Source organism: Chaetodon auriga, chromosome 12 (assembly GCF_051107435.1).
Source record: "Chaetodon auriga isolate fChaAug3 chromosome 12, fChaAug3.hap1, whole genome shotgun sequence".
Lineage (NCBI taxonomy): Eukaryota > Metazoa > Chordata > Actinopteri > Chaetodontiformes > Chaetodontidae > Chaetodon > Chaetodon auriga.
In genome coordinates this window covers 22,890,905-22,907,832 of record NC_135085.1, presented here as the reverse complement: position 1 = coordinate 22,907,832, position 16,928 = coordinate 22,890,905, and the positions used below count along the sequence as shown (strand labels likewise).

The 16,928-nt window shown below is 44.3% G+C and overlaps 1 protein-coding gene and 1 non-coding gene across 2 annotated transcripts in view; one reads left to right on the top strand and one right to left on the bottom strand.

Annotated features, from left to right (window-relative positions):
* LOC143328977 (contactin-associated protein-like 4) overlaps nucleotides 1–16,928 on the bottom strand; it is an 85,581-nt gene that overhangs the window by 15,512 nt on the left and 53,141 nt on the right. Inside the window, exons 11-17 of the mRNA XM_076744554.1 lie at nucleotides 11,163–11,266; nucleotides 9,459–9,578; nucleotides 8,461–8,661; nucleotides 6,312–6,474; nucleotides 5,417–5,544; nucleotides 4,677–4,847; nucleotides 3,717–3,935 (exon numbers count right to left, since the gene is read on the bottom strand). Of these exons, the coding sequence (XP_076600669.1) occupies nucleotides 3,717–3,935; nucleotides 4,677–4,847; nucleotides 5,417–5,544; nucleotides 6,312–6,474; nucleotides 8,461–8,661; nucleotides 9,459–9,578; nucleotides 11,163–11,266 (1,106 nt within the window). The remainder of the gene's footprint in view (nucleotides 1–3,716; nucleotides 3,936–4,676; nucleotides 4,848–5,416; nucleotides 5,545–6,311; nucleotides 6,475–8,460; nucleotides 8,662–9,458; nucleotides 9,579–11,162; nucleotides 11,267–16,928) is intronic.
* On the top strand, nucleotides 15,527–15,609 carry trnal-uaa (transfer RNA leucine (anticodon UAA)). The gene has a single exon. It is a non-coding gene; the product is annotated as a tRNA-Leu (tRNA).

Here is a 16,928-nt window from a genome sequence, read left to right as displayed (position 1 = left end):
GAGTCTGAGGCGTGTGAGATAGAGATCAAACCAATCCTCAAAGGCAGCGTGTGTTCAGTACAGTGTGGTTTGCTAATGCTGCACACGGGAAATGAACATCGCTGTGCTGCAATCAGCCGTCTTCTCTGCACACCACATCCAACTTCTGACATCGAGTCGTGAAACGGCGGTGGAACACAGATTACCAGCTAACCTTGGCTCCTCAGGATGATGCTCACATTGTGTATCGAAGGATGATCTGACATCAACGCTGCTGCATTCTGAGGGATATGTGAAGCGAGGATCAAAAGAATCCTCAAAATCCTCATCGAGGAAGGTGCTTCGTCTACGCGCAGCGGTGAAGCCCCACAACTGTGTCCGGCACATCAGTTGGTCGAGAGCAAAGCAGCACAAATGTACAAAGGCTTTAACTACGCAAACAGAGCAAAACAACTGCTCGTAAACCTTGACAAAGGAAGTGATTTCTGCTTCATCCCTGAGCTCTCTGAGAATTGCTGCGTATGGATTTTTAGCACATACAATACAAACAGCAATAAAGGAATTGGAAAAGGAACAATGCTGGAGATTATAAATCCATAACAGGCAATGACACGGATTGTTAATCAAAACGATGGACTTCACTGCCTTTTAAAGCAAAGGCAGGATTATGGCCCGTAAATACTGCGTACATTGAAATGTGGCTTATGAATTTCTACAAACAAAGGCCTCCAACTCAAACAACGGAAACTGTTTGCTTTACAAACCGAGGCTCATACATATATAATGCATGAGCAAGGCTGGCTTATGAATCCAAACAAGCCAAATCTGGAGCTTCTGAATCCAAATAACTTGATATAATACTGCATGTCAATGGAGAGGATCGTGTGCTCATGAACAAACTGGCTGCAAGGCCATAACAGTCATACACCACCAGTTCCACATAATATCCTCTGTGGCTCTGGGCAGAGGTTCATCAAGTTTGAGAAATTACCTGAGTGACATCAGCCATCCCAGATGTTCTGTCTTGACTTTACAAGCCAGCTATTCTTTAAAATAGCCAGTGTTACAAGCTGGAGGAGTCTGAAAGATATGAGTGTCTACCTGTCAGGGAGTCTGCCGTCCTGTTTGTGGCTCTGTGAGGCTCTGAGCTAAATGCTAACGTCAGCATGCTAACATTTCATGGCAAACCATCCAAACATGTCAACCTCATGCTGGAGCTAAAGTTAAGGGAAAGCAGGAGCTACCAAAGTCAGTAGGATTCATCCTCTGGAGACCATGAACGTCATGAACTGAACTCTAAAAACTGGATCTAGTAACTGTTTTGCAAACAAAGATGTTGCAGGGTTTGAGTAAAAGTTGCTGTCGATATTATTTCAGACAGTGTGTACAATAATTACACTCCTTCAAATCTTATATATTTAATTTAACCTTAAATATTTGTGACTAAATATGAAACAATCCAAGTTAAAGTTCAGAAATAAAAAAATGTAATATTCAAAAACTCATCTGCTTCATTAGGAGTGCGTGTGTGCGTGTACGTGCGTGTACGTGCGTGTACGTGCGTGTACGTGCGTGTGTGTGTGTGTTACAGCGGCTGGACAACACACTGCTTATTTCTGATTTGTTTTTTGTAAAAGTACATGACATAACCTTTTTTCCGAATGAGATTCAGAAATCATTACTCCTCTGAAGATGCTGATTCACAAACCACTGCTGCTTAAATTCATCAGTCAAATTCTGAAAAAAGGTCATTTATACAAACAAACTTCAGACACTTGAAATAAAGAACATCGAAATGTGGGATTGCTGCTTTCAGTGAGTACAGGATGTGCGTATTTTCCTTCACCGCCGGGTTGTTCAAAGATAACTAACATATAAATATTTATCAGAGGCCTAATTTGCAATTAAATCACAAATTGCCAGTAAAACCAGGGCTGTTGGTGCTTCTTAATTATTCTTCATGGCCGCTCGCACAATTATTTTCAGATTTGTAGTCGATGCTCAGCAGGTAAAATCAGCGTCTCACTCGAGGACACTGAAAGAGAACGTAGTGCTGCTGAAGGACAAGTTCGCTGCCACGGGAATCAAACCTGTGACGACCGCTTGGTTTCTGCAAACAGCTGACGGTCCAGTCAGAACTTTGTGCGACAAACAACCAGAAATCAATGGGAATAAAAACCAGTACACTTCCATTCAAACACATAAATCTACTGGACTGATTCCAGTGAACTGTCCTGATCAGTCTGAGGTAAACATATACAGGTTTAGGCTGATGGTGGTGACCTCAGAGCGGATTATCAGCCAAACACATTCAGCCAATCAATATTCACCTCGATCTGCCTCCAGCTGCCGCTGCCTTCGTCCCATCTCATCAGTTTGTTGCTTTGTTTTCCCTCCACGCCGTGTGTTTACTGATATGAAGTGACATGCATAATATTTGCAGAATGATAAAACCTGATGATAAATGTTGGATTATTTTGTGCTGCAGGTCTGCAGATGGACTGAGGGGTCAAACAGAGGCTCTGAACTGTAGAAGTGATGAAGCTGAGACGAACGGGGCTGCAGTGCTGATGAAGTCTGTGTTCGAGACGGCTAATTATTTGACTGTCTAATGAATCAGGTTCAGCTTCATTTACAGATTATTTAAAGACCCTCTCTGCTAGAAATCACGCTGGCGCTCCCTGATGCATGCTTTATTTATTAAACATGATGATTGTTCAAAGGTCAGAAACCATCGACTCAGCACTTTCATATTCAATAGTGCTGATTTGGCCGATAGCAGTTTAGCACTTTGACACAGAACATTTATTTTCCTTTCGGAGTATGTAGGCGTCTGTGGAGGATCAGACCTAGTAACTGCACCGTCTATCCTGAGTTTACACTGTAGCACTGCGGATTAAGAGGCAGCAGAAGCCTCAGTGAACAGACGTGCTTTTAAATTCAATACTGCTGATCAAACAACAGGAGTCAGTCAACAACAGATTAGCATACGTGAAAAAGATAAATATTTCCAGCGTTTTTCTGCGGATCCGCGTCAGTCTGATCACATTCTGTACCATGTCCCGATGGTTAAACATTACTTCCCTGGCAGGTTCAGCTGTAGAGGGACAAGTCCAGCGCAAGACCGCCTATTGATAAACGTGTCAAATTATCATCTCCCACATTTAGCACCACTTGGTGGCATTTAGTCAATAACATTTTAGCATGCATGAAACAGCTGTGATTAGCACAGCAGAGGAGTTGGACTTCCTTCTTTCCTCCTCTGAAAGGCCAAACAGCAGCAGATGCACGAGCACTAGCTGAAAATAATGATGGTCTGTATTTTTGTCTGTATCTGTTATCCTGCACCTGGCCCTTAATAAAGGACATCATGTGCGCACAAACCACCTTCATTGCTTTGCATTAAACTTGCATAACAGCAACGCCGCTGCCTGAACTGCTTGTGCATCAGTCGCGAACACAGAAATAATGAAGACAGATCTGCCAAACAAAGACGAACATTTGTCACAAGTGGACACTTACCAGCACGGACAGAAAAACATTTAATAAACGGGAAAAGTGGAGATCAAAGCAGATACTGTCTGAGAGGACATGCTGGATACGTAAACACACCGAAGAAGAGTCTGTGTGTGGGAGAGATGTTGAGAAAGAGACACGATATGCTCCGGGCAAATAAAGGAGGCACACGGTGCTGCTGCTAATGAGGGAGCCGCTCACTGTCTGCATCTCATCCTCACCTATGAACAGCTGGCTGTTGAGCTGCAGGTGGAAGTGTCCGTCAGCCGGTGCCTCCTGCGTGGCCGCGGGAAGTTGATCCAGTCGAAGCGAGGCCTCCTTGACGTTCCGCTCGGCTCGGACTCGGTGCCACCTGCTGTCGTTCAGTGGAACGCTGGACTCCACGCGGACCTCCAGCGGCCCGTTACCGACGTCGAAGGAGAAAACCACCTGAGTGGAGGCTGACGGGAGGGAGGAGAAAAGGAGACAGATGAGACGGGACGGGGGAGTCAGAAGTAATGATATGATTTACGGAGAGGATGAACAGGAGAACAGACACACAAGGAGAGATGAATGAGCAGAACTGAATGATGGCTCCTGTTATGCTCATTCCAACAAAAGGAGTGGATTTCGGAGAGTGCAGGCGTCTCATCCCTCATGCTTTACGTTTTGGAAGGAGAAGATGTATTACTCTGTGAGCACAGTACAAGATGAAACAATACCCCAGCATCATATGGTAACTTCATTTAGCATTGTTAGGCTCGGACACAGAGTTACACAGCGATCTGAGGAAGGCGGAAACAGAGCAGCGGTATTCAGAGCTGGAGCCGCCACACCGACGATGATTTCCCCGAGGAGAGAGAGGCTCTTTGGAGCCGCAGTGTCCCTGAATGACGCCCCGTGTTTGTGTCGCTTCAAATCCAATCTCCATGAAAATGCAAAGTGCAACACAATGCCAAACAAAACTGGTGAAATGGGCTGATTGAGCTTCAAAAGGCAACTACTTCAGGTCAGGACAGGAAGGTCAAGACATCTGAGCTCAACCTAAAATAACTACTATTTTCTCTCCAGGTTAGTTTGCTTCAGATTACGTCTGCAACCTCTGGGTTTTACACAGATCCAGATTAAGACTTTGACTTCCAGGTCTCACTGACACATCAATCTAATCCGGATTAAATCTCCACCCTCCAGCTCCTACTCACAGCTCAGTTCGATCCGGATGAAGTCTTTGATGCCCAGGTTTTCCAGGAACACACCAGAGGAGGCCGTGGTTTTAAACAGGAAGGAGATGTCTGCGCTCAGCTCTCCGTGGAAGGTGGGAAAGTGGAGGTACGACGTCTCCTTGTCGAAAAAAGCAGCGTTCCAGAAGTTCTCTGAGAAACAGGACGAAAACTCTCCGTCTTGAAATGGAAATCACGTAGCAAACAAATGAGCCAACACGTTTGGCTAATGAGCTTACACAAGGGTATGATTTCTGTTACGCAGCCTTGTTTATTAATCATGCCAAACATTTATTTATCTATCTACTCGGGCAGATACAGAACACCTGTAATCAGGAATAATTGAAAGAGGGAAAAACTGCAAGCTATTCTGCTTTACCTTGTAACGCACTTAATGAGAGGCAAGTATCAGCGTGTGGAAACTTAAAAAGGAAATATGCATTCGCAACAGTTCTGCTAATGATAATCAGATTTGAGATGTTGAGGTACTATACACAGAATAATTAATTCATCACTTAATTGGCAGGTGGAGTGAAATGCTAAACCCCTAAACCTGTATTTCCATATCAACAACGGGCATGTGAGGAATTCATCTCGCAGAAAAAACCAGTTACTCTTTTCTTTGCTGCCAAAACAGGAAAGAGGCACCAGCATTTTCTATAATGTGAAGATTTCTGTCATCTGTCAATCATGTGTAACCAGGCAACCAGAGCTGGACTTACTGTCTCCATGACAACGGAGTGGTCCCACCCTGTAGGCGGCCTCTGACTCCGGCCTCTGGAGGTCACCCAGGACCAGAGACCGGACGGGAAGGCTCTGCTTATGGGTGAGCTGGCCTGAGTCTTCAGCCCTGCAGGAGGAAGAGGAGGAGAGACAGGATGAGGAGGAGAAGAGGTCCTTTAATAAGCTGACAGAAGACATTTTAATGGTGAGCCGGGTCCTATCATCTCCATCCTGACACTCCAGCCTCCATCTGTGCCAATTTCCCCGACAGCTGTTTTCTAAAAGGCGGCGACAGGCAGAGCGCTGAGCGAGCACTTCTGTCCATTTCCAACCACGTTTCGCTTCATGCCCCTCTGCTAATCTACATGTCAATCTCATTGTCAGGTGAGAATTTTCCAGAACCGGAGGCGAGCGGCGTATTCTCACAGCACGACGAGGGTCTGCTGAACGGCCTGTAAGAGCAGCGTCAGCACTGAACAATTTGGACTGAGAGACGCTTTCTTTTGTACAAATTCATTTCCAGCTGATGTAGTTTTTCCTACAAGCCTACAAGCAAAATTTAGTGCTAAGGTGCTTTTATTTATGTCTTTATTTGGGCTGACAGGGTTAGCAAAGCACTCAAGATCGACTGATTATTTACACTGAGTGGAAAAACTGCATATAATCCAATGTCACAGCTTTGCAGCAGAGCTCATCTTTGTGAAACCTTTTAAAAAAAGAAATGACAACAGATGAAAATTCAATGTCAATGATAGTTAATCAGGTAACAGCACACACAGGGCATCCTTCACAAATGGAAACCTGCCCAAGTAAAGACGTAGCTAAGTACAACTTAGCACTAATCTTTGTTCATACAGTAATAACAAGCATGTCTGTATATTGACAGTCCAGTACCACTCCATGCGGTCGGCGTCACAGTTGCAGTAGTGTTGTGGGTCCACACAGTCGCCCTGCAGGCCGCAGGCACACTGCTGGCTGCCCGGCTGAGCTCCGCCCCAGTAAGTCTGGACACGACCGGGACCGGGACCACCGAGCCACCAGCTGAACGGAGAGCCCTCTGAAACACACACACGGCTAGGGTTAGGTTAGGGTTACCACCTCAGCTGGACTATTTTTGGATGGTTTCACAATGTTGTCATTTCCTGACTGATGTGAAAGTAAGCTTTAGCCTGAAAAATGAAGCTCGGCTCCATCGATTGTTGGTGTCACCAGCAGCACTAGAAGCCACTTCATTAAGTGCGTCTGCTAACGTTCTTGTAATGAATGCAGCCTAGCGCACATTGGCTAGCTTAATCTAAAATCATACGAGGTTATAAGAAGGAAAATGAAGGCAACAAAAAGCCTGAGCTGCAGTCTTTTATCCATAATCAACCAACAGATGCTAGCAGGAGCAAAAGTCACACAAATGCACTGTCTTTGGAAGTACTATGAGCCGTAAAACGAACTGGATAATGAGAAAACAGCTGAGTGCTGTATGGAAAGAGACGCCATCTCTCAGCCTCCCAAGATGAATCCAGTGTCTGAAGCAGAGGGATGTTCGCCAGCTCCTACCCCTAACAATGAATATATTGTTTTCAGATGGGGGGCGATGATAGTATAGAGTGAAAAATGTATTTCGCACCGTGAGAGTGTGTAGGTGGACAGGAGTAAGAGAAGGTGATTGGAAAGGTCTCTGTTGAGTCAGCGCTTCTTTATTTTCCCAGAGAGCAGCAGGGAGTTTATAATGGAACTTCTATGTATCTACCCATTCTTCCTTTTTTTATCACTTTCACTATTTTCATCCATCATTTTATTACCCGTCCCCCAAAAGAGCTGCTTCTCCACTCAAATTTCTCTCTGAAGTAGTCTTTGTAGTTCCACAGGACAGAGAAACTTTGAAGATGTGTTCTTGCAGTCAATAATGGATATCTGCTGGATGACTGGCAAAGCAAATCAAGCACAGGATGGCTTGATGAATGACTTTACTGCAGGTGCTTATTCCAGTTGGGGTTGATTAATTGTTTTCCTTCCACTGAATCATCGTTTCAGCACTAATTTCTGCTTAAATACAATTAACTGTTATCAAGACTGAGAATCACAGCAGTGCTTTGAGCTAAATGCTAACAAGCTAGCCTGCCTACAATGACAATGCCAACATGGTGTTTGGCAGGTATAATGTTTACCAGGTGCTAGGAGAAAAGTCAGGGGACGACCAAAGTCAGTAGGATTCATCCTCTGGACACCATGAACGTCTGTACAAAATATCACAGCAATCGATCTCACAGTTGTTGAGATATTTCAGTCTGGACCAAAGCGGCGGACCAACCAGCTGACAGACCCTGAGCCGTACTTCCTGCATGGCTTATGTTCATGTGTCCCTGATGTGTCTCACAGCTTTGATGCTTTTCTTACGCACAGACTTGCATGAATGTGTTGGCTGCAGCATTAACCGCTCCCGAGCCGAATTCAGTGGAGGTTGGTGATCAAAGCGACTCTCCCTCTTTTCCTAACACTCACCACATCTGAGTCGATACGAGCACAAGAAAACACACGACTAAACAAAGCCAACGCTGATCTCACTCAATACTCGTCCCAAAAGGAGGAGGAATTAAACTAATCCTGGACAATCAATTTGTCTGAATCATTTGTAAAAGAGAAGAAAATCCATGAGGCCCCAAAAAGTTTGCAACAAAGAGCGTAATGATTTGTCTCGCTGGTGGAGAAACGTGTGGAGCGCCAGCCGAAGAGAGCCGGCCGGCGCGAACTCTCATTCACTTTTACTCAACCCAACAATGAATTAAGAACAAGTTCTTGTTTACAGTATTTTCTTATTCAAATGTGCACTTGAGGGAAAAGATAGGAAATAAAGTGCTGGAGTGCTCTCCTCGAGATAAGATTTAAATAAGATTAAAAGATTTAAGGGATTAAGATTAGATAAGATTACTGCTCTTTAAACTACTTCTGAGTCGAATAATTGAAGCAAAAACACAAACGTGGAATGAAGTAAAATCAACATTTGGGTCCAGTAGATTTCATGTTCCAGTAGTTAAAAGATACTCCTCACCTGGAGTGTTGAGGAGGCGGGACTTCCTGCAGTGGTAGGCCAGTTCCTGTTCGCAGTGCTCTGATTGGCTGATGGCAGCCAATAGCTGCTCGTCTTCAGTGAAGTAGTCAAAGTGGACTGAATGCTGGTTTCCACCTGCAGACGGTTGGAGTCTTGTGAACTCTGTGTTGTTGTGCTGGATCTCCATCCACGTGGTGTCCTCTGGACAGACAGACGGACAGACGGACAGACAGATATTCATTATTGATTGCTACTAATTAATTACTGCTATTATTCACTGTCTCATCTTTGCAACAACGGCCATTATTTTTCTTTCCAAGAGGTTGATGAGAGGATTGAACCCACTCTTATACTGTATTTGTATGTTAAATACAAAGACACAGCCAGCAGAAGGTTAGCTTAGCTTAGTTTAGCACAAAAACTGGAAGCTGAGGGAAACAGCTAGCCCCAAAATACACCAACCAGCACCTTAAAACTAGCTGATCAGCTCGTTCAACAGACACTGAAACGTATAACCACACTTTGTTGACTTACATGTCAGTTTTTGTAGACTGGCAGCTGTAATTTAAACTGAAATTGGAGAGAGCCAAGCTAGCTGTGTCCCCACATTTCTAGTCTGCATGCTATGCTAAGCTAATTGCCATTATGGCTATAGCAGAGAACAGAGATCAGTCTTCTCGTCTTACTCTCAGCAAGAAAGTGAACTTTGAGAGGGAGTGACAAGAAGAGAGTCAAAACAAAAAGATAACGTAAGATTTACACACGATTACCAATTATAAGAAGCTGTGAGAAGGAAAAAAGAGGAAGTGAGACATCATTATTCATATTTATGAGATTAAACAAATGACATGACAGAAGAAAAACAGGGCTGGAAGATAAAGTGGATCAGAGCGAGTTGAGAGGAGCATCATCATTTCTAATTATGTAAATGCTGATCATAAAAAATGTTGAGTGATGGAGTGTGTGTGTGTGTGTGTGTGTGCACGCATGCGTGTCACCTGTCATGTTGCAGTAGACCAGCTGCGGCTTGATTGGCCCGCTGCCGTCCACGTCGATATAAAAATGTCCCGACGTGTTGCCGTTGTGTTTGTACGCCTCGCAGGACTGTTCGTACACAGCTGGGAGGAAAATAATGAGATCAGCTCCGGCGTGAATCACATCAACATCAACACATCAGCTGGCAGACGCACACAGGGGCTGTGAGGGGATGGAGCTCGCACACAGTGGAGGATTATGGGTACCGCTTCGTTCGTATGTGTCGCCACTGAATCACCATCTCATCAGCAGAGTGAAGGCAATCATCTTAAGTTTTATTTCTGCCGCAGCGTCCCATAAAGTAAAGATTAATCCAACTGGAGGGGACAGCAATGACTGATGGGAGTACAAAGCCTCCATAAATAAAACTTTAGACCTTTATCGGCCCTGCGTCCTCCTCTCTATCTCCTCGAGTCCTCCTCTGCCGCCTCTCTGTCTCTCACACACCGGTGCGTCCTCTGCAATCAGAGAATCGAGCCCTTCGAGTCAAGTCCGTATCTAAAGGTTCCCACACTCTGCTCACCTGTTTATCTTTCTTCTCAGCAGCCGAAGACCTTTTATTCATCGCGTTCCCTCAGTGTGGTTCGAAAAAGGTTTTCACAGAAACATCAGCAATAAAAACGAGACCAGAGGTGAACCGTGGGAGAAACTCTCCTCTTCTGGGCTCCAGGATTTGACTGGAGAGAATCGGCACAGAACCAGTAAATCTCACCTATTAGCTCACCTCACCGCTGCGGCTCCGTTTATTCATTCAGTGTTCGACATTTTAGTCACGGTTACAGCCTCATCGACCTCCATCATATCTCTCACATGCAAAGAGATTTTAGAGCACTGAAACCTCCTCCACCAAGAGGATGTGCAGATATCAAATATAGCTCACACGGGGAGGGGGTTAGAGGCTGACGAATCTGGGTTTTATTTTTGTAGTTTAGGCCTTCGTTTCTATTTGTCATGCTAACATGGCACCAACCAAAGAAACCGCTGAGATCTGGGAACACGGCGACATCACTGTAATAACAGTGAAGCGAGAAACACGCGGTCAGATGATCAGATGCCTGTGACACGTTTATCTAAACGCAGACGTGAGCGCGCTCAACGTTTTCCATATCAATCCCTCGTTATAACTTCAGCAAATACAATAAGTCACAGGGAGCAATATAAACAGATAATCAAGAAATGTGCTCTGCTGCTCTCACACCCACTGCAAATGCAAGTAATGCGGGAGCCTAAACATTAATAATAATAATTATATGTTTAGAAATGAAAGGCAAAAAGCTAATGCAGTTTTCTTTGGTCAGTGGCTGTAACCGCTTAATGTTTTCTGTGATTCCTGTTTAATGTTTTTACTGCATTATGCATGAAGCACTTTGAAATGCCATTTAAAATGTGCAACACAGACTGGAATTTTCTTTGTTTAATGGGAATAATGTGCTAGCATGTTTTAATGAGTCTGTACCAAAGGATGTTTCATCTGATCTCATCTTTCTCTGTTTGGCTTCGGAGGACAAAAAGGCTTCATCATTGCTGCATCGTTCCTCTGTCGGGTCCTGTCTCACCTCTCTCCCTGTCTGTCTGTCTGTCTGTCTGTCTGTCTGTCTGTCTGTCTGTCTGTCTGTCTGTCTGTCTGTCTTCATCGTGTGCTGCTGTTTGACTGACAGGTGACTTACAGCTGTGGCAGGTCGCTCCGCTGTAGCCGCTGTTACAGTTACAGTGGAAGATGGTCCAGGACTGAGTGCAGCGGCCGCCATGTTCACATCGGCTGGGAGAACACCTGAGACGGAGACAGGTGAGGAACAACATGAGGAAGAGTTACTGAAGACCAGGGTTGATTCACTTTCACCTCCCAGCTCACTGAGTGAGAAGGTTCAGCCTTTTGTTCAGGGGCTCTTCAGCAGCGCACACTTGTTGCACTTGCACACATGATTGTGGAACATAATTAAACATACACTGATTTTGTCATAAAGCTGCAGTCACAAAAATTCCTCCCTGCACTGTGATTTGTGTGCAGTATTAAAACATCCGCAGTGAGCTGGGAGTAATGTATTTTTATTTGAAGGTGTTAACAACATCAGGGAGGGTATGCTTGCAGTAATGAGTTTGATTAAAGCATCTGCGTGGCTCATAGAGTCATCTGAGGGAGTAGTAGAAGTAACTAAGAATAGCAATAAACTGTACAATTAACGTTTCACCTATTGATCAGTTCAATGTTTGCTCTATTAGTTTTGATACAGAGCAGCACCCAGTCGACTTTATGAGTGTACAGGATAAAGACACTGACACAGAACAGGCTATGTCCACACTCTCCTAGCACAAAGCCTTCTGTAGCTTCAGCTGTGTGATAGTCTGAATAATCTGCCTCAAGTGATGTCACCTGAGTCGGAGGAGTGGGGTTAGAAAGAAGTGACTCAGTCCTTCCTCATCTCTGCTTGAAGCTAGCGGCTGGATGCTACTAGCATAACACTCCTGAATCTCTGGCCAAACTCTCGGTGGTCGAGTTGCATTGTGGGTAACGAAGACGCCATGTTTTGACCAGGAAGAAACTTTTTTTTTATTGTGCATCGTCAGTCCATTATACTGCAGAAATATGTCTGACCTGCTGCAGGATGAACAATCGGTGCACGCTCTACAAAGGTAACTGAAAAACTGTATTCACATGGTCCTCGCATCATGATTTCTTTACCGTGTTCATAATGAAAGCAGCGGTGAGCATCTAACCGTGCTTTCAAACTCCCACTACCTTTCACAGAGACAAAATATCTTAATCAAACTAAACGGTCCTCTTATGAAATGCAGATTCCCATTTCAGAGAGCGAAACCTTCATGCCGAAGCTCCTCAGGGTTATTTATTTGATGGCCATCAGTACACTTAAATAAACTGCTAAATAATGCTAAATAGCAGTGTGGGAGGAAAAGAACGTCAGATAGAACATCTTTCATGTTAATGTTGGTTTTTGTATTTCGGTGAATTTGTGGGACTTTGAGGGCTTGAAAAAATAAAAAGCTTCCTCCCAGCGTGCTGAATGGAAAGATGACTTCTACAGAATATTCATTTGACCTTTCACCTCTCCTCAGAGGATCAAAAGAATCAGTTCATTATTTCACAGATTTCTCCCTTTAGATTTCTCTTTCAGTTTATAGAAAAAGGGAAAGTTTTCTGCTGAGTAGAGAGTATCCTTTCACTTCTCCTCAGCAGCAGATCTTCTCTGATTGAAGCTCTTCTAAAGTGCTGCCGGGCCGTTTGAAGAAGCTCTTTAAATTAATCCAGCTCCCTGGAGATGCCACTGAAGCTCTGTGTGTTATTTATAGATAAATATCATTCTGCTGTAACCACCATGACATGACAGTGCTGTGTGGGAGGGACGAGAGGGACGAAGGGAGCTGAGGGAGGGAGGCAGCGATACATTTATTTAACACTGGAAATGAAATGTGACATTAGAGAAAGGGAAAAGTGACGCGTTGCACAGAATGTTTTCTTTCTCTGCATGTGGATGATTTGGAGTAAACTGGATGTGACTGAGGTTTCAAAGCAACTGAGATATTTCAGAAAATGCTCATGAAATGAAAAACAATGGCTGAAAATCGATTTATATTCACAGCGCACACACATCGTTCAATGACCTGTTGGACACACATGTAAATGCGACACTGTACATAATCCATGAAATCCAACCATCGAGTCATTTTTTTCTGCAAAAAGTGATGCTTCACTACTGGAAAGCAAATACGAATGAGGCAGGCAGCCGCAGAAATGCTGGCACCTTCGCAGTCAGCGGGGGAAGAACAAGGAACTTTCCCATAAAATGGCCAAAAGATTAAGACTGTGTGAGCCTGAGCCTTCCTCAAAGAGACCGGCGCCGCCTTTGACTGCAGGTGACAGCTGAGGGAAACAGCCTGATAACACAAGGTTAGCGAGGACATGAACGCTGACTTAGCGATCAGCTGCTGAAGCTTCGAAAAGCTCGCAGAGCAAACTGAACTCGGAGGAAACGGCAGCCTCATGATGTTCAGGAGGAATTACGGGAACTGGTTTTGCAAATCTGTCTGACCTGCTGCAGACTGTTCAGTGGAGCAACTACATGTGAGTCCTGATGGAGCTCAGGAAATAAATACATCAGCTACGACCCTGTTAACAGTCTACACAGCACAGAGAAGGTTTGCTGCTCTCCTTCATGCTTCCTGCAGTTTTCCCCTTTTATTTTCTGTTATGTTTCACTAAACTTCTCACGTATAACACAATACAACTCAGCAGCTCCTTCAAAATTACCATAAAGTTCAATCATATGACTCTAACCCAGTTTCGACAAAGATTACATTACATGTATTACCTTTAACTGTGGGTGTGCATCGCCAGCTGCGAGCTGAGTGTATGTGACAGTGCACTGCTTTATAACATCATTCTACCAGTTCACATTAGTTCTGGGTAAAGTCAGGCCTGTGCAGCACACTGAAGACATTTTTCTCATTCAGCTCTATTGTACGGGCGTGGAGATGGAAACCTCAGACCTGCGCACGTAAAACCACGATGACGGCACGAGCACTTGAGGTAAGTGAGAAAATATGTTAAAGCCACAGTTAGAAATGATCCAGCTCAGCGTCTGATACGCACTCTGTCTCTGATAAGACACACACAGACGCTACGTGACCTCATTCTGCTGAGAAAGAGACAGAGAGACGACGACGGGAGATGATGAGTAACTGTGTTTTTATCCACGTCGGTTCCTTTCCATCTGCTGCAAGACCGGCTGGCACCTCCAGGAGGTTTGACACACACACACACACACACACACACACACACACACACACACACACACACACACACACACACACACACACCTTTGTACTGTACTTCTATACTTGTGAGGAACATCACTGGTATGCTGCATTACCCCACCCCGTACCCTAACCTTAACCATCACACCTGAATGCTTAACCCTTAACCTGAACCTGAACCTAAACCTGAAACCAGGCTGAACCCTCAAACAGCCCTTTGAAGGTTCATTGGAAAGTGGACAAAATGTCCTCAGAGTCAACAATGTGACTGTGTACTGTACTTCAGAGGACATTACATTGACTTACATTCATAAACTAATCCTAACCTTAAACCAAATCTTCACTTTGTCTCCAAAAGAACGACCAGTCACCATAATGTATCTGTGACACAGATTTATGTCCTCACAACATGAGCAATGCACACACAGACACACACATACGATTTTGCATCCTTGGTGTTTGTGAATCTTGGCAGTGTGTGCACGTTGTGTTTTTATCTGTCTTTGGATTCATAAATACACGTCACTGTGCGCCGTCACATACCTTTACAACTTTTTATGCATTTAAACGCATGTGACGCTGTTTGAGTGTGTGTTTGTCCACAGCCAGGCAGGGGCACTGAGGAGAAAACAGATTACTGTACACAATCTGCAGCCTCCATTTTGTTTAGATAAAAGCGCTGAGTCAGCAGCCTGTCAGCCTGCTTCAGTGTGATTTTTTGGCTCCATTTATCTCTATGCTGCTTTAATCTAAGAGTAAGCTGGAGCCTTGCAGATAAAGCACTTAGCTTTCACTTTAAATTCACATTACCACACTGCTTGGTTCCTTTTTAGATATTTAGTGTTTGTGTGCGTGTGTGTGTGTGTGTGTGTGTGTGTGTGTGTGTGTGTGTCAGGGCTGTAATGAGTGTTGACGTACAGTAATCAATCTCAGTCTTGCAGTACTGATATCTGATCTCCTTCACGTATATGAGCAGGAACACCATGAGTACATTTGACGAAGTAAAAACAGATGTATTATTACATCAGGTACATTTCAGGCCTGAAACATTCATCCTGCGGTTCAGTATCAGGCGTTAATGAGTGACCAGACAACAACAAAAACAAGACGGCTGAGTAGTGAAGGCTTAAGATACAACGGACACAAGCTCTCCTCGGCTTAAATCCCACTCCTGAACAGTGAGTCTGCCGTGGAGGAGGAAACCCATGGTCACAATGTGCCAGATGTCCTGTTTAAAAAGCTGTTGTTTAATGATGACAGTATCAGGATGGCCGAGCGGTTAAGGCGTTGGACTTAAGATCCAATGGGCAAATGCCCACGTGGGTTCGAACCCCACTCCTGGTACTTGTATGTTTGTTCCTGGTCACTGTGCATACTACTACCAACAGACTGTTGTACTGAAGTACACTCATACAATATGTGTCCTCGTAACACATGACTGCATTGATTGCAATATCAGAGGTCTGAGCTACTGCTGGATGAGATCAATATTACATCTTCCATTCAGTATTTACAAGTGTTATTTCAAGGCAAATTAAAGTAAATATGATGGCTACCATCTGTATACTTTAGTCTGAAGCAGAAGAGGAGGCTGCTGAGCCATTTGTACGCCTGCAGCTTTTAATCATCAGTGACTATAAACGTTACAGGAAAGAGTCCATATTTACACCTTGAGTCACGGCAGGTGAAGCTAAAGCCTCTGATTAAGTGGTTGTTCTGCAGCTATTTTTGACTCTGTGATGTATTTTCTACTGTTTGCCGTTTTCTTTTGTTGCATTGACGGTTTTCTTCTTCTGCTCTGAGCTATGGGGCTGAAAACAAACATAAGTAGATCGTAATGTGTGATTAATAGGCTTGATTTCTCCACCTTTGAGCTTACAATCAAGGCTTTCGTCCTGCCATTTCTCAGAGCTCTCACATGGAGAACTGAAGAGCTCTGAGTGGCTCAGAAGGTTGCTTTCACCCTTGTTTCCTGGTCGTTAACCTACATGAAATAGCTGGACTTCTGTTAACTGTTTGGTCGTGTTGCCTGCGGTGTGAACTCAGGTTAGAAGAAGAAAATTAGACCTGAGTTTTGATTCAGCACCAGCCCTGCTACAAGACTGATGGGTCAAGCCTATTAAATGCATGGCTGCTTTTATGTTGTACTCATTGCACGGGGTTGTACTGCTATTAAGCCTGCACAAAGACGCACCAACACAGACGAGCACCCTGCTCTGAGATAAAAGAAGTGCATGGAAGCTGTGTTTGTAACTCCATTTTCCTTCAAACTCCACGTCTCACGGAGCCCAAATTTAATCACCAGAGTTCCAGTGTGGGAAAATGCAGCGGGAGCCATGATTTGTCTCTTGTTCTGTTCCAGTGAGCAGTCAGATCCGGGCAGGAGCTGAACTCTGCTGAATAATAATCTAATAAATGTAGAAACAGAAAGATATTTAATTAAACCCACTGGAGCAGATTCTCCCTCTCTGGTGCGTTTGTGGCTTCTGTGGGTGGCTGTGTTGGTATGTATATACTGTGTATACATACAGATATGTATGTGAGTGTTTGCCTGCCGTTCGTTGCCTCGAGGAGAGTTTATAATTGTTTTAATTGTTGCTTTAATTGCGCTGTGTTTTTAGTGCGCCGCTGAGACGAGCAGGAAATTAGTTCCACTCTCTTGA